At 43.1% G+C, this 27,455-nt stretch overlaps 1 protein-coding gene across 5 annotated transcripts in view; it reads left to right on the top strand.

Annotated features, from left to right (window-relative positions):
- Window positions 1–9,927: 9,927 nt before the first annotated feature.
- The window catches only part of LNX1 (ligand of numb-protein X 1), a 148,282-nt gene continuing 130,754 nt past the window's right edge, over window positions 9,928–27,455 (top strand). Inside the window, exons 1-2 of one of the 5 annotated variants that reach the window (XM_030760064.2) lie at window positions 9,928–10,499; window positions 18,315–18,748. Coding sequence is in view for 1 of the 5 variants with exons in the window: in XM_089911917.1 (XP_089768043.1) it covers window positions 18,705–18,748 (44 nt within the window). In the remaining 4 variants the exon portion in view is untranslated. Of the gene's footprint in view, window positions 10,500–16,749; window positions 18,749–27,455 lie in introns of those variants that run through there. The other 4 variants (XM_089911915.1, XM_089911917.1, XM_022564132.3 and 1 more) reach the window with 4 other exon arrangements.

Below are 27,455 nucleotides of genomic sequence, written 5' to 3'. Positions count from 1 at the left end.
AACATAGGTACATGTGTGTGGTCATGTGTGGGTGGTCTTTTTGTTTGTTTTCCTTTTTTTAGGCTTGGTGCCTCCTCTTCTCTTACAAGCATATCAATTCCCAACCCACCACCTACCCAGATAACCCTTATTAATAATCTAATATGTATCTTTCCTATTTTTACCCATGGCTATATAATCATATAAAGATGCACACATACACACCCAGGTGCTTTCTGATCATCGTTTGTTTTACAAAAATATTACCCTTTTTTTTCTGCACTGTGCTTTACGCAGTCAACAATACCTTCTGAAATTCCTCCTGTCAATTAGCAGAACTCTATGTCATTCTTCTTGATGGCTGTGTTGTTCTATCACAGGCTACGCCATAGTTTATTCAGCCATTCCCTATTGCTTGAAACATTGTAGCTTTCACAGACAATTTGAAAAAAACAAAATAAAACAACTCCCTCCTTCCAGAAAAACACTTTATATGAACCCTTATGTTCTAGTGACTTTATTTCTATTGGAGAGTTTCCCAGGAAAAAGATTTCTGGCCTAAAAAGTATATGTATTTTAAATTTGAAGTAGATATCGCCATACTGCTTCCCCAAGAGGCTGTAGCATTTTTCATTCTGACCGTGAAAATGATCCCTTTCCTACAACCCAGCCAGCAAGAAGTGTTTCAGATCTTTTAAATTTTAGACAATTTGGTAGGTATAAAATGATATCTCATTGTTAATTTGCATTCCCCTCACTTTGGGTGAATTTGAGGGTCTTTCCTTGTTTCTCGGACATTTGGATTTGCTTTTCTGTGAACTGCCCATTCACAGACTTTGTCCATTTTCCTACTGGTCTGTTCTTTTTTTAAAAATATTTATTTATTTATTTGGCTGCACTGAGTCTTAATTGCTGCATGAGGCACCTTCGGGATGTTTGTTGCGGCATTCAGGATCTTTTAGTTGCGGCATGCAGGATCTAGTTCCCTGACCAGGGATCCAACCTGGGCCCCCTGCACTGGGAGCATGGAGTCTTAACCACTGGACCACCAGGGAAGTCCCCTGGTTTGTTCTTGTTTCTCTTGTCAAATTATAATAAATATTTGTATATTATAAAAATTAAATATACTATCTGCATGATATGTATTTCTGCAAACCTATTATGGTCAATGATATTTTTATGATACCTTTGCTTTAAAAGTTATAATTTTAGAGTTAAATATGCCTATCTTTTCTCTCGTAGCTTTTGACTTCTCAGTTTTGATCAGGGAAGTTTTCCTGCACAATATAGTACATATAATCTACTAGATTTTCTCGCAAAAGCTTTGCTTTATCTTTTTACTCATATATTTGTACTATATCCTTGGATGTGCAATCAAACTGGGATCAAATAAGGTACTTATCTGAATACAGTGGCTTTCTACAGAGTTCCAATAACCGGTGAGGAAGTCTCTGCCCCATTTTTACTTTTCTAAAATTACTTAGCTTTTCTTTAGTATTTAATTTTTTTCTAGAAACTTTAAGATCACTTTATGCAATTGCCAAAAGCAACCAAAATACCCACCTTATTGTGAGTTTTCATGAAATCCATACACAATTTGAGGGAACACTTTTATGGCATTGAGTTTTCTCATCCAAGAATATGGCATGTCTTTCCGTTTCTCCTTTTACATATTTTAGTATGATTTTGTTATTTCCTTTTTTTGTTATATCCAAATATTCTATAGGGGTTGATTTTAAATGATTTTTTTCCATTCCTATTTTATTGCTAGAGTAGAGAAAAGCTAATGATTTTTTGGCATATTTTTGGATCCAGCTACTTTACAAAATTCTCTGCTTAATTCTAGGGGATTTTTACCAGATGCCTTTGGGCTTTCTAGGTTTACAATCATATCATCTGCAAAAATAGATCATTTTTCCTCTTCCTTTCCAATGTTTTTTCCAGTTTTCAAATTTGTTGCCATAAAGTTTCAAATTATATTTTAATGTTTAGTCACTTTAATATCTGTTCTTTCTACTTCCTGATCTTTTATAATTTTGCTTTTTCTCCTTTTAAAAAATTAGGTTGTTTATCAAATGTATAGATTTTTAATACAACAAGATTTTAAATTTATTTATGTATTCAACTACTTTTTTCCTTTCTATTATATTAAGATTTTACCCTTATAATCACTCTTTATTGTTCTTTTTCTAATTTCTTAGAATGTGGATTTAGTTTCTTTACTTCTCATATTTATTCTTTCACAGGGAAGGGCTTTTTGTTGTAAAATTTTTCTAGTATAATTTCATAGAGTCTTAGAGTATTTTACAAAGGTTGCCTTTTCATAGCTTTCAAGATGGTTGGTAATTTCCCTTTTGATTCTTCTTTAAGCCAAGTATTTTCTAAGTATTTCTTAATTTTCAAGTAGACAGTTTTTGGTCATCTTTTCATAATTTTTTTTCTTATTCATTGAATTGGGATCAGATAATATAAACTATAAAATCTTTATTTTTTGAATTTCAGAAGTTTTCTTTGTAGCCAGCTACATGATCAGTCTTTATAAATGTTCTGCAGGCATATAAAAAGTAATGAAAATTATCTTTATTTGAAATGTAGGGTTTTGTTCAATTATTGTATTGGGAAGCAGTATGGCACAGAGATTAAAAGCAAAGACTTTAGGGAAAATATGTTTATTTTCAATCTTGAACTTACCATGTGACCTTGACCACATTTGTAAGATGTAAATAATAGTATCTACCTCATAGGGTCTTTGTGAGGATTAAATTATTTAATATTCATAAAGTACTTAGAATAGAAATTAGCACATACCAAATGCTATATAATTAATTGTTTGTAAACAAAAAGAATGAGTCAATTCATCTATGCCCTTATTTCCTTCTTTCTCCAGAATTGTCCAATACAGTCAAATAGATATATTGGGTTAGTATAAGTTTTTTGGTGTTTTTGAGGATGGCTCGTGTGTCAGAACATTATTCTGGTACTATTTTCTTTTAATTTAAGCTTTAAATTATTAAAGTGATAGATTTTTAAATGTAATCCTTTTTTTCTTTAGGTTTTCAATGCTCATTTTACTTCCTTGAATTTTTCTTATCTCCATTACCTTTTTTTTTTAACATTTGACCACACAAATTACAATTTCTTTGCCCTTTAATAAACTTAGTCCCAATCTCATTCTTCCTTAACTAAGTTGCCTTTTCCCCAAAATAGTACATAAATAACCATTCTCATTATACTTTAGAATGCTGAATTTCCTTCAGAGCAGTTCAGGCAAATTAAATAGCCTGTTATAATCACATTGGATTACAGATGTGCTCCCAAAATGATGTTAAGTGTACTGACTTCCACAGTCCATTCATCCTTACAATTTCCAGTGCCATTCATTTTTTGTGTTAATCCAAGTTTCTGTCTCAAATCATGTGCCTTCTCCCTAAAGAAATCCCTTTAAGATTTCTTGTAGTTCATGTCTGTTAGTAATAAATGATCTAGGTCTTTGTTTATCTGAAAAAGTCTGAATTTCACTTCATATTTGCAAGGCTCTTTCACCGGGTGTAGAATTTGGGGTTGACAGTTTTTCCCTTCCAGCATTTTAAAGATGTTCCCCCATTGCCTTAGGCTTTATTCCTTTCTGACGAGAAGTCTGATCTTCCTTATCTTCCTTCCACAGGCCTGATCCATGAGGAAGCATTTCTCCCACCTTCTACCCTGCATCAGTCTTTCGCAGGAGGTCTGTGGAGAAGAGCCTCTGATTAGGTATGACTCCTCTATTTACCTGTGACTCCCAGGGTGTCTATACTCTCATGATAGCCCAAACTTGACTTTAGAAATTTACTACAGATTTTAGCTGAATTTTTCTTACTTGCTTTCACGGCAGATCTGCCTTCTTCCCATGCGCTGCTTCAGATTAGCTATTACTCATATTTTTTTCCTTGGAAGTGCCTATCTTCTCTTAGATTTCAGGCTAGCTGGTTGCCCTACGACTTCAGATCACTAATGGACCCCAGAAGAGTTATGATTTTGTAGATTATTCTACTTTTTCTTAGGGTGTGAGTGATGTTCTTTCCAGTTTTTTATATTCTAAGAAGAATCCACCTACTTAGATTTTAAGTGTAATTTACAAACATTATTATTTAATTTATAAATCTAGCAAAAAATATATATATATATACACACACACACATATATAATCCCTTCTTAGCATACTTTTTTTTTTTTTTTTTTTTTTTTTTTTGCGGTACGCGGGCCTCTCACTGGTGTGGCCTCTCCCGTTGCAGAGCACAGGCTCCGGACGCACAGGCTCAGTGGCCATGGCTCATGGGCCCAGCCACTCCGCGGCATGTGGGATCTTCCCGGACCGGGGCACGAAACCGTGTCCCCTGCATCGGCAGGCGGACTCTCAACCACTGTGCCACCACGGAAGCCCCTTAGGGTACTTTTATAACTTAACTTATTAAATTTTTAACATGTTCAACTGCATGGTAAATTGTAAAGAAAATATATTAAAATTTCTTTTTAAATATTCCAATTATCTGTTGTAGTAGATTGTATTTTCCAAAATGGGTACCATACCACAATTCCCATCCCATACGCTCTTCAGTGTGACCTTGACACTTCCCATCATGATATAGAAAGTATTTTTTCATCCCTTTGAATCTGGGTGGCCTTGTGACTCTTTCTACCATTAGAATATGGGAGAAGTTATGCTATACAAGTTCTGGTCATAGACCATAACTGACCCGGCAGCTTCCACTTCACTAGGCTAAGGGAGACTCCAAGTCTTGCAGTGATCTTGTGATCCAGGTTCCTTGGATTCTCCCTTAATTCTCTGATGAGTATGTGAAGAGAGAGAGGTGATTTTAGCACTTGTTTACAGCCTGTTCATCTTTTTGTTACTTGATTCTATTCTCAAGTATTTATAGATCCTTTCAACAACTCTTATAGATCGTTACATTACCTTGCGTTATTTTTGCGCATCTCTTCTGTCTTGTCTGATTTTCTGTTCACAATTCCAAGGTCATTCTAATGGCATCCTAAAGTTATCCACCAGAACTGTTTTTTAAAAATCAAGTTGTTGTTATATTTCTAAAAGTGCTTGGCTTATAGTTAGATGTTTAACGTTTGATGCATACTTTGGTGTTTGATGCAAATGGGATTATGACTGTTATACCTTCTTTATAAAAAGTATCTTTTATCATAATGGAATATCTTTTTTTGGTCCTGTTTAGTGATTTTAAACTTAAATTTCACCTTTGCTGACGCTAATACGCTACTTCAGGTCTTTGTATCGTTTCATTTGCCTCTTTTCTTGCCCTTGTTTCATCATATTAACAGCATTTAGTTAAACTTTGTGTTTGAAAGCCTCTGAAATTTACTTATTCCACAAATATTTATTGAGCGCCTACTATGTCTTAGACTATATCTGGGCATTGGTGTAAAAAACAAAGATCCCTGATCTCAAGAAATTTTATGGGAGGAGACAGACAATAAACAATACACATAATAAATAAGCAATTAACGTAACGTGTTAGAAGTGATAATGATGTGGAAAAAAGTAAAGCAGGGTACGTAAGATTGGGAGTACAAGGGGGAGGAGTTTGTCATTATAAATAGAGTGGTCATGATAGACCCCACTGAGATGGTGACATTTGAGTCTGAATTAAAGGAGGGAGGAAGCAGGCCATGTGGACACCTGGAACCTGGAAGTGTTCCAAGCAGGAAGAACAGCCAATACCAAGTTGTAAGGTGGAGGTATGCTTGCTGTGTACGAGGAAAAGCCAGGAAGCCAGTGTGGCTGTAGTAGAGTGAAAGGGAAAAGTCATAGATGAGGACTGAGAATCGGCATGGATCTGGCCACAGGACGTCATTGGTACCTTGGCTGAGGGTGTGCGGTTTTAATGGAGTGACGAGGAAATGCCATGTTCTTCATGATGGTGGATATGCTTAATTCTACTTCTTCTCTCCAATTCGTTTATGATTGGTTTGATTTTATTTTTTAAGCTTTTTCTTTGTCCTAATCTTCACAAGTTTGATCAATATCTGAGCTGGGATATCTGCAGTCTAAATTCCTTGAGTTTTCCGCTGCCCAGCCCTAAACTCATTTCTGTCTCCACCTGCCACAAAAAGGCAGGGATTTTTAGCTATTCTTTCCTGCAGACCTTTGGTACAGAGGAAAGAAGAGGGCTGTGTGTGACTTTGGGCCACTGTATCAATCTGGGTGGCAAACAGGTGCTGTAGACAAATCCAGTCATTGAAAACAGCTTATGAAAAGGGGCCATTTCCCAGGTGAGCAGAGGGACAGTGCAGGCTCAGGGCTACTGACAGTGTGTGTTTCGGTGGGTGGGTGAAGGCATTACCACGCAGGAGAGAAGCAATGACTAGAACTCTGAGAGAAAGAGAGCTTGTGCCCTGTGTCAGAAAATGAAACCACTCTATTACTCTGGAAGGGGAGTTTAAATGCATGTAAGAAAGCATGTCACTTCCCTCAGAATTCTATACCTCCAAAGCGTCATCTTTTCCAGTTTCCTGCTGCTGCATTGCTCTTTTCTTGGTGACCTGTGACCTGCTATTCCCACCCAAGTGGTTCAGCCCCATCCCAGACATGGGCACAGATTTTCAGTCTTGGAGAATTATATGAAGGCCAAATTAGTCTGTCTCTGACTTTGGACTGATATTCATAATTCATTTCTGGTTACAAGAAACAACAAATCCAGGGCTTCGCTGGTGGCGCAGTGGATGAGAGTCCGCCTGCCGATGCAGGAGACGCGGGTTCGTGCCCCGGTCTGGGAAGATCCCACATGCCGCGGAGCGGCTGGGCCCGTGAGCCATGGCCGCTGAGCCTGCGCGTCCGGAGCCTGTGCTCCGCAACGGGAGAGGAGAAACAACAAGTCCAGCTAACCTAAGTACACCCCAGATACCAGGTGTACCCCCTTATATACTCTTTGGAGCGCTAGTTAAACTTGGCCTAAACCCCAATACCACCGCCCATGAGAGTTCAGAGTCCTTGGTACAATCTCCGGGGGTTCCTGAGTTCCCTTCTCTTGTTCCTCCCTGTCTCCAGCTCCCACATCCTCATGGGATCTGCCAGTTCTTCTTCTTGTCCACCTGGCTTTTAAGTCTAGACATTTCAGCAGTTTGCCCCTCAGGTATTCCCATTACTTCAGCCTGTTGTGAGAATAAAAACTTTAATAACAGGTCACATTTCACTTGGTCTCAGTTTATTTTTTCTTCAAATACTCTCCAGTCTGAGGAGGCCGTCCTGTGCTTATAAGAGAACAAAGAAGTCCACCAGCGTTGGTTGCTGGTATATTTTTACTGGGGCAGGGGGGGAAAAGTAATATAAATTCTTTCCTAGGGAGAGGAGAGCAAAAAGCAGCAGCTCCTCAGAAACTTGGAATGGACATAGCCTCAATCTGATAAATTGCCCTCCATCAGAGTTACAGAACAGCAAATGGATTTGGGTGGCTCCCCTGATGACGGCACCACCTCCATCTGCGAGAATTCTTAGCATGTGTGGTGGCCCCATGTCGCGGTGGAATGGCCATCAGAAATAAGTAACTTTCCGCTTGTGAAAACGTCACCAGATATTCTAGGCAATATGATAGTCCATGTAACTAGGGATGATTTTCAAAATATTTAGCAATCAGTACAGCACAGGCATCAACCAGTCTGAATAGACCTGAACAATCAGAGGAGATGTCAGGAGTAAACACCCAGTACAGCCCCAGCTGAATATCTACCCTGCCTATAACTTAATAGCAACTCTGCTAATTCACATCGTTCTGTACCCAGATGCTTCCTTTCTCCCCCCCTTTCCAAACTATACTTTGCCCATTCATTCATCCATTCATCCATCCATCCATCCATCCACCCACTCATTCAACAAACACATGATTAAGCTTTTCCATGTGCTTTCCCAACCTTTCTCAGCTCCTGTCCTGTTGTCGCTCACACAGGTATCTTCCCTAATTAAGTCCTTGCGTGCTTAACCTCATCCTGGCATCTGCTTCTCACAGGACCCAGACTAACTCCTAAGGGTGGTGTCAGGATCATAGACAGCAGAGCTCTCTTGTTGCATTTGGGTCAATCCATCCTTGGATCATTACAGAGGGTTACTTCATTTCCATTACTTTGGGCATGCGCATTGACAGACCCTGATTACTCTTTCTATGTTCCTCTTTCCATTTAAGCACGGATGAAGAGTGTAGGTAGTATACAGTTTCTATAGAACAAGGAGATTTGTAGGAGAGGGGATGGGGGCAGGGAGAAATAATGGCAATCAGTTTAGAACGTTTGGCTTTGAGATGACTAGCGCTTGGGACTGACCTGCTGCTGACCTCTGGCATGTGGTTCCTGGTTCCTTTATTCTGGAGATGATGCTACCTTCAGATGGGTAGAGGGTAGATCAGAAGACTCACAGGTCTTCTTCCACCTTCAAGTTCAAAGGAGTTGGTGTGTGCAGCATCCCCTTGAGGCAGAGATGAGGAGGGGACATGCCCAGCACGACTGCTGTCCCCTCTGCCAAAACTGCACAGCTATATGACATTGAAGAAAAGCAGGGACTTCCTTGGTGTCACAGTGGATAAGACCCTGCGCTTCCAATGCAGGGGGCCCGGGATTGATCCCTGGTCAGGGAACTAGATCCCACATGCGTGCTGCAGCTGAGGGTTCACATGCCACAACTAAGGAGCCTGTGAGCCACAACTAAGGAGCCTGCCTGCCACAACTAAGACCTGGTGCAACCAAATAAAATCAATAAATAAATATTAAAAAAAAAAAAAAAAAGTAAAGCATCCTGAGGTACACAGCTGCGAGTTTATAGGCGAGTGGATGGAACATGAACAGTACTGATCCAGGTGCAGCCAAATAATGCAAAAGGACTGGCCACCCTGGGGAGACACTTTAGTGAGAGTCACCCAACACAGAGGTGGGAATACACCCGTGGCAGGACTTGTCAAAGCCGTACTTCCGTCCACCTCCTGGGGCGACTCAGAGAAAGTGGGAGAAAGGACTGAAGGCCAGCCTCTCCCTTGCCACGTGGACCATGCCACTTCAGGGGGACAGGCTGAGCTGAAAAGACCAGCCTAGCCGCCCTAGGCTGATGGCCAGTACTGATATTGACAAAGCCTCAATTAAGGCAGTACAAACAGAGAACTTGGAGATCTGGGGCCTCTATTCCCCGGGCCGGTTTATAACACTGCTTCTAGGTCTTAACTCTCTGCAAATGTTCATGGAACTGAGCTGAAGGGATTTGAAAATAAGATGCAGGCATCTTTCAGACAGCCTCATACCCCAGGAAGAATGAGCTTCTGCTGTCTGCACTTTGGCACCTTGGTTGCAGTTGAGGTCAACATTTCCAGTGCAGGATTAGTTGAGCCACCCAGTAATGGGGGGACTCCAGGAAAGGCTTATGATGGCAACAACTGGCGAGGGTGAGTAGGAGGGGAAAGTATTCATCGCTCGGTGATAATCTAAACTTCGACTGCAAGCGCAGCTTCCACGCTGAACTTGGGAGGAGCTGGCAGCTCCTGGAGCCAGAGTTACCAGAACTGGCCGTGGAGATGCCTTCATCCACATCACCGGAATCCATGTTCAATGCTCCACCTTGCTGTGGCTTCACGACCACCAGGAAGCGCCCTTGTTTACTCCAGGCACCTCATCATGGAGTAGTGGCAGGTGCCCAGGGGAATTCAGCTCTAAGAAGGGCTGAAAAGAGAGGCAACCATCCAGGTTCATTGTCCAAGCTGAGAAGGAACATCTTCACCTGCTCATGATCTGAGAACCGACAAACGAACTTCCCTTTGCTGAGACTCTGGTAGTCAGAATCAGACCGAGAGCTGTCTCCACATTAACGGTGAGTGGTTTTCCTGATATCCTTTCTTCTATTCTTTGACTTAGGAGAACTGAAGGACAGGATTCTTGGCAATGATCTCCGTTTTTGAGAACATGCCCTCTCTTGGATGGAAGCAAAAGTTCAGCGGGAAGGAACACACATCCCTATCTAGAAAGTTAGCTGCTTCTGTACTAATCACACCTGAAGGAACCAGCAACGCGATTCCCTTCTTGCTTTTGCCTTTTCCACTCCATCCCTTACTGGGCCGTTTTGTGTGTGTATCTGTGAGTCACCGTGTGTTACTAGTTATTATGAACTTGCAGCTTTCTCAGGAAACTCTGAGACCACATTTGAGAAGTTGTTCGTTTTTCTACCCACTCAGAGAACCCACCTCTAAATTCGTGAAAATTGTTAAGGCGTAAGAAGCCTCAGGTTCTCTGGAGTGACACACACAGAATCTAGAAGCAGGGCAAGTCCCTGTTCCCATGAGCTCCCTTCTTGCCTAAGGGCCAAGGCGAGGCTATGTGGAGCCTGGGAAAGCTACAGGCTCTAAAGTAAGCAGATCTGCACCCCAGTGTCAGCGCCATCATTTACTAGCTGGGTGAACTTGGGCAGAACTCTTTAACAACTTAAAGCCTTTACACGAGAAGAAACAAGCTGACCTTCCTCTTTCCTGCAACTGCACAAGCACCCGGTAATTTCCACCTGTGCTTTAATCCTTTGTCTTTAACTCTGCTTCTCCATTGATTATGAGTTCCTGAAAACAGAGATTCTTCTCATCCTTAAGAGTGTTTAACAATTTTCTTTGAATAAGTGAATGAATGAAGAATGAATGTCTAGAATGTAGTATTACTGTGAAAATTAAATGTAATAAAGTTAGTTCCCTTCCCAAAGTCTACAAGCCCAGACTCCTGGGAAAAGGAAGGAGGGATACTTCCAAATTTAACCTAACAATGGGAATTCCCTCCCTTCCCTCATTCCTTCCCTTGTTTTATAGTCATCTTTAGTTCTTTTAACTAATATTTATTGAAGGCACTGGGCTGTGTTCCTTCCAGGCACTGGGCTACGTCCTGAAGGTCTATGAAAAGTCGTGTTCACTAGCTGACTGTCTAGAGAGCGGATTGTCTGTAATAAATTACAGTCAGCACAATAACTGCTGGAGTAGGGCGTAAGGAGAGCACAGCACAGGTGCGGATGTCGCAAAGCCAGGGGAGATTCTATAAAGGAGGTGGCATCTGTGCTGAGACACGAAGAGGGAGAAGGAGTTACCCAAGCTGAAGGAGGAGAAATACCTGAGTGTCAGGTTTGCCTGTAACCTGCTGGGCATGTTGGACAAGTTACTTTACCACTCAGAGACTCAGCTTCTTCACCTGCTAAGCAGAGCTAGCTCATGGGGTTTCTGCCAGGATTCTGTAGGAGAATATATAAAAGTGCACAACATCAATCCAGGCGATGGTAAATGAACAAGAACTGTTAAGATGGTGCTGCGTGGGTAAGAGCCTAGCAGTGAGAGACCCTGGTTGTTATGGGAACCACACTCAGGTTTTTTGGGATATCCAAGGGGACCCCAACGAACAGTGACTCTCCTAAGTTTGGAATAATTGGAGAAAAATTCAAAGGAGTAATTATGGAGGCCAAAATATCGCCTTTCAAATGGTAATAGCTAAATTGGAGAACGAGGCCTGGAACAAGGGAAAACAGAGCTTGAAAGCACCCAGCCTGAGCAGATCTGGGCACGGCAGCTTCTCAAACAGAAGCCTGCCTGGGGAAGACTCAGCAGGTGGAGCTGCAGAGGAAAACTCGGGCTCATTCCCAAGACAGAAAGGGGAGGAGAGAAGCCAAGCTTGCCTGTGTTTTTTTTCCCGTTTTTCCAGCGGTGGACTTGCAGGGGCAGAATGAGTGAAGGGCGAAGCATGGTCGGAGTTTGCTTTGGAAACCACTCTCCTGCGGAAATGGGGGTATGGGGGGGCGGTCCTTCTAACACAGTGTTACCAGGGCATGGGGGCTGGGGCGTGGGTGGTATTCTGTGGGTGGAAAGGATGTGGAGGTGTTGATGAGGTATGATTGGCAGGCAGGGACCAGGTCATGAAAAGCCTAGTGTACCAGGAAAGGCAAATGAACTGAAGGTGGGATGGCTGCAGGGAAGAGTCACGGGCCAGGATTGCCGAGGAGACTTGACTAGCGCAGCTGGCGTTGCAGAGCGTACAGATATAGTGGCACCAACCATCGTGCTTATAGAAAGAGGGAAGCCTGGCACCCTGGTTCTGCCAGGCCATTAGGAAGTTGGGGATGCAGGCAAGGAAGTGGGATCTGGACCAGATAGGCTTGAAGTGAAAACAATAGGGGACAATATTCTTGGGCAGCCTCTAGGAGTCAAGAACCAGGGGTCACAATCAATTCAAAGAGGAAGGTAGAATTTGGGTAGGGGAGTGGAAGATCTGAATGGCTAAAAGAATATAGGAGGGAGCAGCATCCTCAGATTTTTTTCTTGAAATTGAAGATTTTTGCATGATAAGAAGATCCAAGGGGTGGCCCCGAAAATGGGCACCTTAAGAGGAGTAGTGATAAATGTCCTTAGAGTTGACAAGGTCAAGGATGTAGAGGGGTTGTCTACAAGGACATGGAAGCTCCCAGGATGAGGCCAAAGTTCAAAAGGAGAAGAGACATTTTACACCTTTGACACATGGTATTGGGTCAGTTATAGTAGCTATATATGATGGAACCAAGAAAGATACGAAAACCTTCAAAATAGCAACAACCATCAGCCCCAAAATTGACTAACCCACCTGGTTTATGCAAGGATAGAGTCATAAAAGCATAGATATTCACATTTGTGGAATATAGGCCTTGTGACATTTACAGAGAGAGCAATAATGATGTCTTTTTTTCTACTAAAGAAGAATGTGCCGTGCTGGCCGCAGGTCTGTGTAGGAAACCATCACAAAATGTGTGCCACCTCCAGTGACCAATGTACTCCCTCTCTCTCCAAAAGCAGACAACCCAGAGAGTGCTCCCAAACTGTACATCCATCGAGTAGCCTAGAAGCTCATCTGCAAGCCAGATAACACATGGGCTGTGAGTTTGTGAGAGAAATGCAATCTCTTCCACATACACAGAACCAGACGGCATCTATCCCATCAGCTGATATCTGTGATTATCACTATTATTTTCCGTAACTGCCCTCTGGGTTCTGCCTACTTGTACCTTGCTAAGTACTTGTAATTATCCATTAAAAGATTTGGAGCTAAGCTAGCTCAAAAAAGAAACTGAGGCCAACACGACACAATATGTACAGCAATTCCATCTCATAATGCTAGATACTTTCAGCTAAAGAGATGCCTTTTATTAAAATCAGATGGAATATATTCACTTTTGTGGTGGCATTCAGGCGTCTTAGACAACTCTACAAATATGCTGTGGGGGAAGAAAAAGGAAGCAAAGAGGGGCTAAAGTAGTTCTGACAAATCTTGAGGTACAGTCTTAGCAATAGTTCATTGCCGGGAAGAATCCTTGAGAATGCCAACCTTCATTGTAGTGATCTAGAAGGAAAGAGCTTTGAAAACAGACCTCCTTTCCCCCCATAGATTTCCCTGTCAAGATACATAAAAGAATTCAGACTAATGAAAAAGCCCAAGTGAGCTGGCTGGCTAACTAGGACAGGCCCAGCCTTGAGTTCAGAGAGCTTTCTAATGTGTTCCACCTGTCTCTCCAGAGAACAAAGTTTACAGGATATGTTGATGGCAAAGGAGGCTTGCTCCTAAAGAGTGAGATGATCATATGGTAGCCGAAATGGCATATCGTAGAAGTTTAGCTCAACACCAAAAATACGGTCGCTCTTAATAAATGACCCATGCCCTAGATGCTGAATTTCTTTCTCTTTCTTCCTCCCTTCCTTCCCTCCCTCCCTCCTTCCTTTCTTTTCCTTTCTTCCTTCCTGTCTTTCTTTCTCCCTCTTTCTGTCTTTCTTCCTTTCACGGTTTAATCATCATGAGAGAAGTCTCCAGCAGTAATGTAAAGACGTGAAGGGTGAGCTCTTAAGGCTCTTTATCATCTGGCCCACCTTACCCATCCAAACCAAGCACAGGATGGCTCCTCTTTACCCCAACAAGGTGCACTTTTCATGGTCTTGTCCTTTCCCTCATCCCCTTCTCATACCTTCCTCCCCAACACACACAATTTGGGATCATCCCTGCCTCTACCTGCTGTCCTGTCTGGATTTGTGTGCCCTTCTCAGCTATCTCTCCAAATCCTAAAAGGTTTGATTCATGTTCCATTCTCCATGAAATCTTGCCTAATGACACCAGCCAACACCAATCTTTTCCTTTCCTGATTATCCCTCCCATTTACTCTCAAACCAAGGATAGAAATTGCTATGGTGCTTGGACTTGGCTCTTGAAGATTCCAAGGTTACCTCTGAGCTCAAGGGCACCACGGCCTTCTAGCAATGACAGTGAGAGTGATAGGGGAGGAGGAAACTGAGAGGCGTGTGTCTAGTATTTGCCAAGCCTGGTCCAAACCATCTAACTTGGTAGTGGTTGTATTGGAACTTAATTTTATGTTGTCCATATAATCCAGTTGTATGTAGTTCTATGCTCTTATGACCCTTCTGATAACATTTGCAGATTTTAAAGGGATTGACTGTTGAAGTTTTAGAGAGAAATAACCATAAATGATGTCATAGAGAGTTACAACCGATCATTCTGGAGGGGCCCCTCAAGTTGGCCTTCCTTGCTTGGGGTTGGTTTGACAGACTCCAAAAGGATGATGCACCCTGAGGATGTACCCAGGGATGATGGATTTCCTGGTGTGTTTTCTCATAAATATATGTATAAATGTATCCATATGTCTATATGTTCTATATTTACATACTCAGTGTATAAACCAGATTAATAATTCATTTGCAATTGGAGACAGTCCTTCCCAGAAACTACACTTCCCAGGGCTACTTCTACAAGACACTTCCTTCTGAACAGAGGATGGGTAAGAACTTTGATCAGTGTCCAGGAAGTTGTCCAGGAAGCATGAAATCAGAGCCCTTCCCCATTTTTTCCCAGTGGGTTAAACTGCTCTGGCCCTGCCATTTGCTGGCTGGGCTGGCTTTCAGCGAGTACTCAGCGTCTCTAGGCCTCGGTTTTCCAGCGTCTGTGCAAATAGTAATAGTGCCTAACGTAGGATTGTGGCACAAAGTGCTTTCAACACTAAGTAGCACCAGCTGAGCACTTATTCGGTGTTTGTTTCTTATGATTATTGTGTGTATCTTTTCACCAGTACTTTAGAAATAGCATTTCCATAAATAATGCAACAGCCCTAATGGAATAATGAAGCCCATATTGATTTTTTTAATCTTTAAAGATTATTCTAAATCCAGGAGTACCAAGTCGAGGGGCTTATTATGTGAGATACATCTACTTTCTCCTTTCCTTTCCTTTTTTTTTTTTTGTTTTTTTTTTGGCGGTACGCGGGCCTCTCACTGCTGTGGCCTCTCCCGTTGTGGAGCACAGGCTCCGGACGCGCAGGCTCAGCGGCCATGGCTCACGGGCCCAGCCGCGCCGCGGCATGTGGGATCTTCCCGGACCGGGGCACGAACCCGCGTCCCCTGCATCGGCAGGCGGACTCTCAACCACTGCGCCACCAGGGAAGCCCTCCTTTCCTTTTATACACCGTTTCTGGGAGTAAGCTCCACTCATGGTTCCACTTCTGTTCTCAATTTTTATTCATCAAACCACAGGAGCAGAAGGCTGTGTCTCTGAATACAGCAAGCGAAGCCCCATCACCTCGATGGCTTTAGAAAACGCTTTCTGCGCTGTCACTTCCTGCAAATTCTTTCACTCAGAAACCGTGTTCCCCGTCTACCCTCCCTAAGTCTGTGATTTTCTCCCCCTCCCCGGTGGGGCCTGGCGCCCTTCAAAGATGATTGACACGCACGGAAGGCAACTGTACGCAGGCCTTCTGATGACTCACCAGGCCGGCGGCCGGGCTGGCCCTCCTGCTGTCGGGCCGGTACTTATTCCGGAAACACCGGCAAGTAGGTTTTGATGCCTTAGTCTTATTTTGTTGTCATTGTTAATAATAAAGTAGTAGCCACACCTACCACAGTTTCTACTGGATAAAAACGTGAATGGGTTTTTTTGTTTTGTTTTGTTTTTTAAGCTTCAGTTCTCTACAAAGTGCACCCAGTTCCCAGGTGGGGCAGGTAGTCTAGAGCACTCTGGGACGGCTGGGGCGAGAAGCCAGCTCTTTTGCAAGTGAAGTATCCAGAGCCCGCCCTGCACCCCAGCCCTTGACTAGAATTTCTCCTCCTTCCCTCCCTGGTTGTTTTACAAGGTATCAAATGACTGGCGACACCCAGTCAATGTGGAGGCCAAGACAATGGAATCAACACCTTCCTCCTCTCTCCCTCCCCCCTCCCCTCCCCCCCTCTCCTCCCCTCCCCTCCTCCTCCCCTCCCTCCCCTCCCCTCCTCCTCCCCTCCCCTCCTCCTCCCCTCCCCTCCCCTCCCCTCCCCTCCCCTCCCCCTCCCCTCCCCCCTCCCCTCCCCCTCTCCCCTCCCCTCCCCCTCCCCTCCCCTCCCCCTCCCCTCCCCCTTCCCCTCCCCTCCCCCTCCCCTCCCCCTTCCCCTCCCCTCCCCTCCCCCTCCCACTTATCCTTCTTCCTCCACCCCTCCCCCCAGCCAAAACACCAACAAACCAATCCAAAAACCTCTGAAGAAGGACAGTGTTAGAACTATGGAACCAAAGCGTTTCCAGTATCAAGAGAAAAGGGAGCTAGAGTAGGGGGGAAAAGCCGGAATTTCAACTTTTTTTTTTTTTCTTCAAGGGAAAAAAATAGTGTATCTCTGGGTAAGCAGGCCATCCTCCCGGGAGGGAGAACCCACGATTTCCCCAGGTAGTACATTCCAGAGAGTAGATAAATTGTCCAGAGATACTGGACGGGGGCCACAGAAATACACGACATTTAAATACAATGATGGAAGCTGTTTACAGTCCTCTGAAAGATGCCTTTCATCTGAAAGATGAAAGGGTTTAACAGTCAGTCGCGATAGCTCACAGCGGTCGCTGTGACACCAGATGAGTTGTAGTGTTCCAATCTTTTCCTACTTGAAAAGCTGAAGCAACACAGTGACTTGCCCAGGGTCACACACACCACACTTGGGACAGAAATAATCCTAACTGCTCCTTCCGGGCTCTAACCAGCTGACAAAGCCACCTTATTACTGTACCATCATTCGAATCTGAATCATTTAAATTGCTCCTAATTGCAGGCCAGCGGTGAACTGTAACCTCCATGTGACTCTGCCAGGTCAGGGAGGTAGGAGTGATGGAAGTTTTACAAACACCTGAATATGGGATGAAATGCTGGGAGGGGGAGAGTTTGAAAGTCAAGTGTTTAAAAACTTGACTCTGAAACTGCTAACAATCATCATATTTAGATTTTTTTTTTAAATGAATTTAAAATGTCACCTCTCATTTATTTTATTGGAACAGAGAAGCACTTGGGATCCAAATGGATGCCATTAAGAAAGGCAATTTGGGGATAAATCTGATATATTCCAAGCAGTCAATCTTCACACACTTCCCTTTTATGCTCATTAAATGACTGTCTGTTTTGTGTTTAAAGATCCTATGTTATCACTTATATGTGGAATCTAAAAGATAAAGCAGTCTGTTTCTGTATATACATAACAAAACAGAAACAGACTCATAGAGAACAAACTAGTGGCTACTGGTGGGGAGAGGGAAGTGGGGAGAGGCAAGATAGGGGTAGGGGATTAAGAGGTACAAACTAATACTATGTAAAAAATAAATAAGCAAAAAAGACATATTGTACAGCACAGGGAAGTATAGCCCTTATTTTGTAATAACTTTAAATGGAATATAATCTATAAAAATATTGAATCACTACACCTGATTCAATATGCAGGTCGTACACCTGAAACTAATATAATATTGTAAATCAGCTATACTTCAATTTTTAAAAATAAAGTTTTGAAAATGAAAAAAAGTAAATAAACTTTCTTTTTAACTCTTTTGTAGGCAACTATTGGGGGGGTGGGAGGAGGGGACTGAGGAAGCAACCAGGCGTATAAATTCAGATCTGTCCACGGAGCTGGACAAGCGCTGTGCTCAGGAAAGAAAGTAAATTTCATTGGGCAAATTGCTCTGATTCATTTGTCCACGCAGAGACGCCACCTACCTGCTTGCAGGTATTCAGGTAAATGACAGGTGGGTGGGACCTACCTGACTGTTTCAATAGCTAAAGTCCCAGCAATGTTTTATCTGTCGAGGCTCCCGTGATGTCACGCATTTCCTGGTCTCCACCGACCAGTGCCTTCCTCCTTCCTCAAGGCACCTATATGACCGGTGGAGGCCGGTCCTGCTCAGGTGGCCCAAGGAGCTGCTGGATTAACCCACAAGGCGAGAGAGCTGCAGGGTTGTTGCTGCTTTGAGAGCCCCAGGCAGCACTCGAAAAGGTGAGCTGAAACCCTCCATTTTTCTCTCCGGGCATTTAGACCACTGGCCCCTGACGGATCTGAAGGAAGAATTTGAATGAAAAATATAAACTGAATGGTTTAGCCCTGGGTGTTTGACCCAGCGGGAGAAGCCCTTTTTGAAAGGAAAAGAGATGCCGTTGACATTTTGGTGACACCGGAACTTTCTCTCAGTCCAGATATTTAATCCTTTTTGTTTCTCTTAATCATTAATCCTGCCTCTGCTTGTCTGGGAAGTTGAACTAATTATTATTTTTTTAAACTCTGAAGTGGAGTGGGGACTTTTTTTGAAACTTAACTCAAAGATGCAGACCTGTTCAGCCCGTGTTGGGAGGGGGCTGAATTCAGAGTTGCCTTATTTTGTCTTACCTTCTGCGTTCACCAGAGGCAATTTCCATCTAAACCTGTGAGATGACCTCAATTTTTTTTCTCCTGAAAGTCTGTTCTGCCAACAGGTAAGCTCTGTTGCCCTTACTCAGCAGCCCTGCACTCCAGTGTTCTTCCCTCTTTCTTCTCTAAAAAAGTCTACTCTTTTCTTTGTTCTTTGTTCTTTTTAAAACCACTTTGCAGTCTGGATTAGAATTGTTTACATTCAGACCCTGAGCGCCTGCCTGCTGACCTTTGGTTAAAGTAAAGATGATTTCCTCAGTGTTTACAAGAATATAAATTCAGGTCTGATTTGTAATTTTTTGGAACTCTTCCATTTTTTTCTCTCTTTCTTTCCTTAGCAAATATACCAAGGAGATTGTTCTGCCAGGACCTTTCTTTTTTAAGTAATTTTACCTCTAGGATCCATTTTTGCTTTCCTAATCCTGACCACACAGCCTGTTGCTACTTCTGTTCTTAACAGCCCAATAGCCACACTCTGCACTCAGTTCTGTTGTTAGGGGGAAAGAAGCCATCACCAAACCCAGTTCCCTGCTGGGAAGAGCTGGAAAAAGGGGGGAGAAAACTCAACCTGTGAGGGAGACACTTCATTCTGCATTCCTTCATGGGCTACTTTTCTGAGATTTCAGTTAGCAAGGGAATAACATGTTAGGAATATTCATATTCCTATGACTACTTATATTCCTCCACGCAGAAATTCAAAGTGCATGGCAGTTCTCCAGAAGTATAGATTGAAACAAGCTGAGAACGCTGTTGTCTCAGACAGTTGCTTCTCCCCCGAGACTCAGCTCCGTGCTTGTTGCCAGTTTCTCTTACTCCTCAGAGGCTTATATAGCTCTTCAAGTGACCTTCGAGTCTGTCCTTTTCCCCTGAGCCTTGTGCTGGGGTGGTAACGGCTGCTTGTCCCTCACCAGTGTGCTCACTTGATTCCGAGTTTTGTCAGCAGAAGAGAGAAAAAGATCCCTTAGATCCTGAATCTTCCGGATAAAATTGTGTCTTTAAAGTCACAAACCTCTCGACAAGATTGCCTTTCCTCTGTTGGCCATGGTTTGTTAGTTCTTTGCATAGTAGTTCATGTATGGTTAAACCATATAATGACATCACTATATGTCAGAGCCCCTGGCTATTAAAGGAAAAAAGCTAAGGACACTACGCCCACAGATATACATTTATTTATTTACTTATTTATTTTTGGCTGTGTTGGGTCTTCGTTGCTGTGTGCGGGCTTTCTCTAGTTGCGGCAAGCGGGGACTACTCTTCCTTGCAGTGTGTGGGCTTCTCTTTGCGGTTTCTTCTCTTGTTGCAGAGCACGGGCTCTAGGCGCACTGGCTTCAGTAGTTGTGGCACGTGGGCTCAGTAGTTGTGGCACACGGGCTTAGTTGCTCCGTGGCATGTGGGATCCTCCCAGGCCAGGGCTCGAACCCGTGTCCCCTGCATTGGCAGGCGGATTCCTAACCACTGCACCACCAGGGAAGTCCCTACACCCCCAGATATAAGAAAGGGAAAAAATTACAGAGACTGGAATTCACAGTGATCCAGAATGCAGTTGGTGTCTTGGATAATGTATACATGAGTTTTGTCCAAAGGGATGAAAAGACCCACAGTGGTTCCCTTCCTGTAGTAACTCCATCCCTTGGTTAAGTGGCAAAAAGGCTTGACTGCAAAATGTATAGTCTCTTTCATTCACATCTTCCTTATATTACTTCTCTGAGCCTCAGTTTCTTCATCAGTAAAACAAGAGCTAATAATCCCTACAATATAAAGTGGTCCTGAGAAGTACGTGAGGTAACATATAGAGAGCATCTATATACATCCTTCTTTAAGGTGTTTGTCTGGGTTGCTTGGAAGAGGTATTCTGGCCTTACCGAGATAAAAGGTCTAATGTGATTGCAGTTGTTAGGGGCCCTGATAGCTCTTGTTATGGTTATTAATTGTAAGTAATTAACACCAATGTGCACAGTGCAGAGAAAGGAAACAGGCAGGAGGCAGGGAAATGCTTAAACTGTGTCATTAAACAGGCCAGGCAGATTGGTCTCCACTGACCTCCCAGGCAGGGTTTAGGAGCTGCTGTCCGCCGCTGTTACTCCTGCCTTCTCCCTCCTCAAGGCTCTCATCCCACAACAGTCCCACAAAATGTGGTCCTTCGCAGGCCTTTGGGGGAAAAGTCCTGCTGTCATTTGCTGTAATCTGACTTGGCAGGCAGCCCTCGCTGCCTTCAATTGTGCTATCTGCAGGGCAGATTGGTGCTTGGTCTCCTCCAGGCTTGCAGATAAACACCCTTGGCCACAGCCTGGTGAGCTGCAGGGCCAAGTCGCTGGGAGGAGGAGCCTGCCCTGGACTGAAGAAGGGGGATTTGTAGGTCTTTTGGATATGATAATTCCCTCAATGGACTATCGTGTGTTCTTTGATGACCTGCAGCCATTGCATGAGGGCAGGCATGTTCCCAGGGCCCTGGGACCTTCTCCAGGTGTCACCCCATCCTGAAAAGATAAGGCACCTATTCACCATTCAAGAGCAAGGTAACGGCTTAGTGGGTTGAGACCAAGGGTTCAAAACCTTGATCCGACTGCTAGCTTGCTTAGGGGAACCTGGAGAAGCACCTCAACCTCCCTTTCCAACAGTTTCCTTGTTTACCTTTTCCCCGCAAAAGGGATGCTAACACGGTGTGCTTCACACGCCCCTGGGCCCCATAACAGAAGCTGGATGGGCTGCACACCTAGGTAGGTAGGTCAGGTTGACTGCAGGGGAGTGGGCAATGCCTCCCTAGGAAATATTAGTCTTATTTATTGAATTCTAGGTGGAATGGTGCTACTGCTTTAGAAGAGTGGCCCGGTCTCAGCCACCAGACTCCCTTGGTTCAAAACCCAGCTCCACCGCCTACTAGCCTTGTGACCTGGGATGGGTTATTTAACCTCACTTTACCTCAGCTGTAAAATAGGCTTATTGTGAAGTTTGAAATGAGTTGAAAGGTACAAAGTGCTTAGAATCGTCCCAGGCACAATGTCAGCTATTACTAGTATCATTTTCTTGAAAGGAAGGCACCATGGGTAAAATCAGTCAGATCTGGGTTAGAGAACCAGTCCCGCCATGTAATTACTAAACTAAAGAAGCAATTTAATATCTCTTTGTCTCAGTTTCATCATCTGGAAAACAGAATACTTACCAAACCCAGTGCTGTCACGAGGAATAACTGAAATGGTTTTATATAAAGTGCCTGGTATATAGTAAGCACTCAATAAATGTTAAATCATATATTATTATAGGAAACTATTATTATATTGGATACAGCTAGACTTCTAAGGTCATGCTACAGTTTGGATATGATAATGATGGAAACAATAGTAACTTGAGAACCAAAGATTCTCTGAGCAAAACAGACTTCCCAAAAGGCCCCCAAAGGCTTGAAAGGAGAACCTGATTAACAAAGATTATCTTGTTTATCTTGGACTTCCAGGAGAGGGGAACTGCCAGTTGAAATGCCTGAACCTTTGCAGAACTGTGGGCAGTAGGATTCTGCGATGTAAACAAACAGTGGGTTTTCCTGGAGCAGTGACTCCTGGCTTCCTGGCTTGCAGTGTCTCCTTTTTAGATTTGAATTCCTCACTTAAAGTGGAGAAATAGGGTCTGCTAGGATTCTGACTGCTTAAAAGACCGTTTTCGTAAGATGCTACCAAGAGGGGACATATGAGAGATGCTCTAAAATGTGTCCTCCTCATTGTCTCAGTATCCGTGGACTCCCTGGGGGTACATAACCATTCTTGATATTTCTGTGCTGGCAACACATAGACTCACTTTTATGTGGGTGGCAAATTTATTGTCCTCTGACAGGGCCTCCAAAGTATCAGGGGCTTTTCAAAACCGTTTGGAAGGAAGACTACATCACTCTTTCTGGGTTAATAGGATTTAACCATCTATTATCTCCAAAGAATAAAGGTTTACCTGAAAGCCATACAAATTGCAAAGCGCAAAGACTGCACTGAGCCGAAATCAAAAACAGAAAATGTTGGTTGTCCCCATCCATCTTTCCCTCTTATTTTGTTCGAGGGGACATGAGGACACCACAGTGACCTGTTGCTTAGTTACCCACAGATATATTTCAGATCAATATAAGGAAGAACTTTCTAAAAATTCGAGTTGTCCAAAAATCCAGTGGTTTGCCTTTTAGGGCACTGAGTTCCCTGTCACTGAAGGTGACTGTTTTTTGGTATATTTAGCACCTGGTACATGTTTGCTGAATGAATGAGTGCCAGAGTAGATCTGTGTTTCTTTAGCAGCATATACCATTCATCTGTAAAATAAAGACTATAGTCACTGATCTCATAGGATCATTCTAAAGATTAAATGAGAAAATGCATGAAAAGTACCCAGCATAGTATCTTGCACTTAGTGAGCTGCTCATTAAATAGTAATAATCATTATGTTTTATTTTATATTATATTCTAAAAGGAGAGGGGAGAAGGGATTCCTGGGATTCAGGTAGAAGGTAGACAAGATGACCTCCAAATTTGAGATTTGCGGTTTCTGTGCTTATCGCTCTATTCCTGTTCTCTTCACCCCTGCCCTTCTGTGTCTGCCTTTCTAGAAGAACTTCTCCCCCCTGTTCCAGGGGGCCATGCTCCTTGACATGGTAGATTGAACCACTGTTAGGTCCTGTCCCATTTAACCAGAGACTTTTTTTTTTTTTTTAGTATCACTAGTATGTGACTTGAAATGTGTGGACTTAAATTCCACCATTATTTTCCAATGACTCTTAGTCGCTTCTTGTGTTTGATGCATTCGTCACAAGGACATAAAAGACTTCACCAACAGCAGAGTAGAAGCTGTCCAAGAATTTTCTTTAGTAGCCTCTTGGCACAGAGCATGACAACAGCACACATATGATGGTGAGGACTAAATATGTCCTTGCTATTTGTTGAGATGATTTACATAACTTGCTCATGACTCCTTCGGTCAGTCGCATGGCCTGTTTGAATGGTGCGCTGAGCGCTTAGGCTTCTGCATACTCATGTTAATACATGAGTCATTTGGTGTTTTCAAACGCCTCATTAATTATTATCATTATGCTTGTATTATGTCTTCCACAGCACACATACAAACTCAGCTATTCTACCTGTAGTCTTTTTCCCCCTTTGGGGCCCTAGCAAATTTGGTTTAACAGTCATCACTGAAGACATCTGTGTTCTAACTTAGCAATGGATTAAAAGAAAATTATTAGGTTTTTATGCCAGGGCAGAACTGCTATCCCTAAGTATGTAGCTATCTAAGTGGCTGCCACTCAGCATATTGTCCCTAAACCCTAAACCGTGTAGACAAGCGTTGGAGAGGATCCTGCGGAATATGTACCCCATTCCTGGGGAATACCCCTGGAAATACAGAGACCCTGTATTCATTTCATATTGCTGCTGTAACGAATTAAACTTGGCATCTTAAAACAGCACAGATTTATTTTCTCACAGTTCTGGAGACCAGAAGTTTGAAATCAAGGTGTTGGCAGAGCCTTGCTTCCTCTGGAAGCTCCAGGAAAGAATCCTTCTTTGCCTCTTCCAGCTTCTGGTGCCTCCAGGTGTTCCAGGCTTGTGGCTGCATCCCTTCAGTCTCTATCTCTGTCTTCACATCACCCTCTCCTCTGTATCTGTGTCTTTTCTTCTGTCTCCTAAAAAGATACTTGTCATTGGATTTAGGATAAATCAGATAATCCAGGATGATCTCATTTCAAGATCTTTAACTTAATTACATCATCAAAGACTTTTTCTAACAAAGTCACATTCACAAGTTCTGGGGGTTAGGATATGGGTATATCTTTTGGGGGGACATTCCTTCACATAGACCCCTCCCACTACTTATAGAGAAATTCCTTCTCCACTTAGAGGCTGAAATATTGTGCAGAATCCAGCAAGGAGAGTTAGAATTGGCAGCCTTCACCACTACCATTATTTATTCCTATGTTCAAAGTACAATAGTTAAGTGTTTTATATTCTAAAGACCTACTGAATTTTTTTAGTCAATAGTGTAATTTAGCTACAAAAGCAAATCAGTAAATGTCATTTTAGGTTGCTCTGACAGACAAGTAATATCCTGGTTGAGGAAGTGATTATTCCGCTGAACCCTGAGCCCAAACCACAAGTTTTCAGTTCCAGGAGCCATGTTTTCAAAGGGACCTTAACAAACTAGAGGGCATCCTGGGTGGACACTTGACCACTACCTGGACTACCCAGGAAGACAACTGGAAGAACCAGAGACAAAAAGACAAGAGAGAAACCACAATGCTGTCTTTAATTTGGGGGGCTGTCATGGTTAGAGGGAATGAATGTGATCTATGTTACACCGAAAGGCGTAACAAGAGCCAAAGGTCATACTAACAAGAGGGAAGCATTCAGTTGGCAAACTGATGAGCTCCCCATCACTGGAGGTGTTTCAAACAGAAGCTGATAGGTCCTCTGTCTGGGATGTTGTAAAGAGGCTTCTTGCACTTGGTGAGAATCTAACATCATTACCCAACTCAAAATCCTGTGACTTCTAAATAATTTTAAAATCTCAAATACAGATCATCATGTTGGAACATCAGACATCAGCGAGTGGATTCCTCTTCCTTGATTGAGGAATTTGCTCAGGTTCTTCCTCCCACCTGGATTTCTTCCCACTTGCCCAAATCCCATTTATCTTTCATGATCCTCCCTGAGGACCATCTGTTCCATGAATTTTCCTTGACTCTTCTGGGCCAGACTACGCTGCTCTCTTGCTCCTTTCCCTCCATGCTTGCATCCCTGGCTTCTATTTTGGAGGACCATACTCATTGTGGATTCTCTTGCAGTGTTTTAACTTTCTTTTTTTTTTTCTATATGTAAGCTCCATTTTCATAATAGACTTAAACTCATTGAGGATGAAGTTGAATTGCTATGGGAACTCCCACAGAAATGCAGACACATGTCAGGCAGGTAATAGATGATACGTGAACACCTTTAGAATTGAAACAGTAGAAAAATGTTGAGAATTCAAATACCTTCCTCCACCTTGTCCTTCCTTCCTTAAAGCTTGGTTATCCGTTTAAAAAGACCATAAGCGTTTCCCGAGTATGTGTTTCAGCCTTGAGTGGAAGAAGGCCAGCCTGCTTCTTTACCATGTTTCTCCTCTGACATCAGTACTGCCCAGGACCCTATGGCAACTAGCTGCATGAACAGAGCCCTTGGTCAATGCAAAATACTCTACTTTCATTTTTGTTATTGGCGGGGGGTCTGCTCCATTTCACCGTGTTGGTAGACCAGGAACTGGAAGGATATCTCTTCTGGGCCAGAGTTGTTACAAACAAACCCAAGTTTTAAAGGTGGTGCCATGACACCCCAGGGGAAAGACAGTAAAATCTGTCAAGAGAGGCAAATCTCCTCGGGCTTGGGAAAGTCCATCACTAACTTCTAAAACTTGCATCTAATTGGCTTGCCACCCGGGACTCTTCTCACTTAACACTTCCCTTGTTTTTCCCACTTCCTGAACATCTATGTTCTCAGTTATTGACTCCAGATATATTACATTGTCTCCTTTTAGTTCAGTTCTTTCATTTCCTGACCATATTTCAACTTCTTTAAAGACCATTTATATATATTGTTTCTGTCTTTTCTAGTGCTGGCAACACTATGCAGACCAGTGTCATTCACAGACCGCGTTAATGAATTGCTTACTCTCTCTGAGAACACTGATTTAGAGATTAAGTAGGAGCAGAGCTCACCTTGACCTTTGCAGCAGCTCGTACGCACCTGCCCTCCCTCTGTTCCCTCTGTCTGTCCTCTGCAATGCATATGGCGCCCCTGCCTTCCCAGCCTCCACTTCCAACCTAGGCTCTTGGTTCAAAGGCAGTTTTTATCCCATGTGTGACTATTTTTATTCAGGTCACTAAAGCACAAATTTCTCCCTATTACATAGGTGTCTATAAGCTAAGGAATAGCCCACAGAGCATTTCTTCATCCTCTTATACACCTTAGTTCACAGTTGGTTTTTTTTTTTTTTTTTTTTTTTTGCGGTACGCGGGCCTCTCACTGTTGTGGCCTCTCCCGTTGTGGAGCACAGGCTCTGGACGCGCAGGCTCAGCGGCCATGGCTCACGGGCCCAGCCGCTCCGCGGCATGTGGGATCTTCCCGGACCGGGGCACGAACCAGCGTCTCCTGCATCGGCAGGCGGACTCTCAACCACTGCACCACCAGTTGGTATTTATAAAAAAACTGATGGCCTTTGATATCTCCCAGTCTCACATAATTTATCTATAATTTAAAATGTAACTGTAAATTTACTTTGTTTAATAGAGGAAGATAGAGTTTGCCCTAACTTTGGCAATTACTTTCCCCCAATAATCTAATTTAAGAGTTGAAGCCAGAGCTATGGCAGTGGTTAGACAAACATGCCTGCTAGATAATCATTTTAGAAAGAGAGACGAGGCCACTGGTGTGAAGAATTTATTGGCACTAGTCCACCCTATTCCTCTGTGGGTGTATTTCTGGTCTTCATGGTCCCAGATGGTGTTTCTGACTGTGACTGTGATCTCTGAACTGAGGTGTGGCTTTAGTGACCAGTTTCAAACCAACTCTGCAGCCTTTCTGCCCTGCGCAGCTTCATCCAGATTTTAAAGTATCATCAACAACAGGAAAACCTTAAGCTCAGTTTTGTTTGAATGGCTAATTCATCTTGGATTTAAAAAAAAATTTTAATTGAAGGATAGTTGATTTACAATATCGTGTTGGTTTCAGGTGTACAGCACAGCGATTCAGTAATATATATATTCTTCTTCAG

The sequence above is a fragment of the Delphinapterus leucas genome, chromosome 5 (assembly GCF_059928025.1).
Source record: "Delphinapterus leucas isolate spDelLeu-1000000601 "Yukka" chromosome 5, BTC_Dleu_Yukka2, whole genome shotgun sequence".
Taxonomy (NCBI): Eukaryota; Metazoa; Chordata; class Mammalia; order Artiodactyla; family Monodontidae; genus Delphinapterus; species Delphinapterus leucas.
The sequence above is the reverse complement of the archived record's forward strand: the minus strand, read 5'-3'. Positions and strand labels throughout refer to the sequence as shown.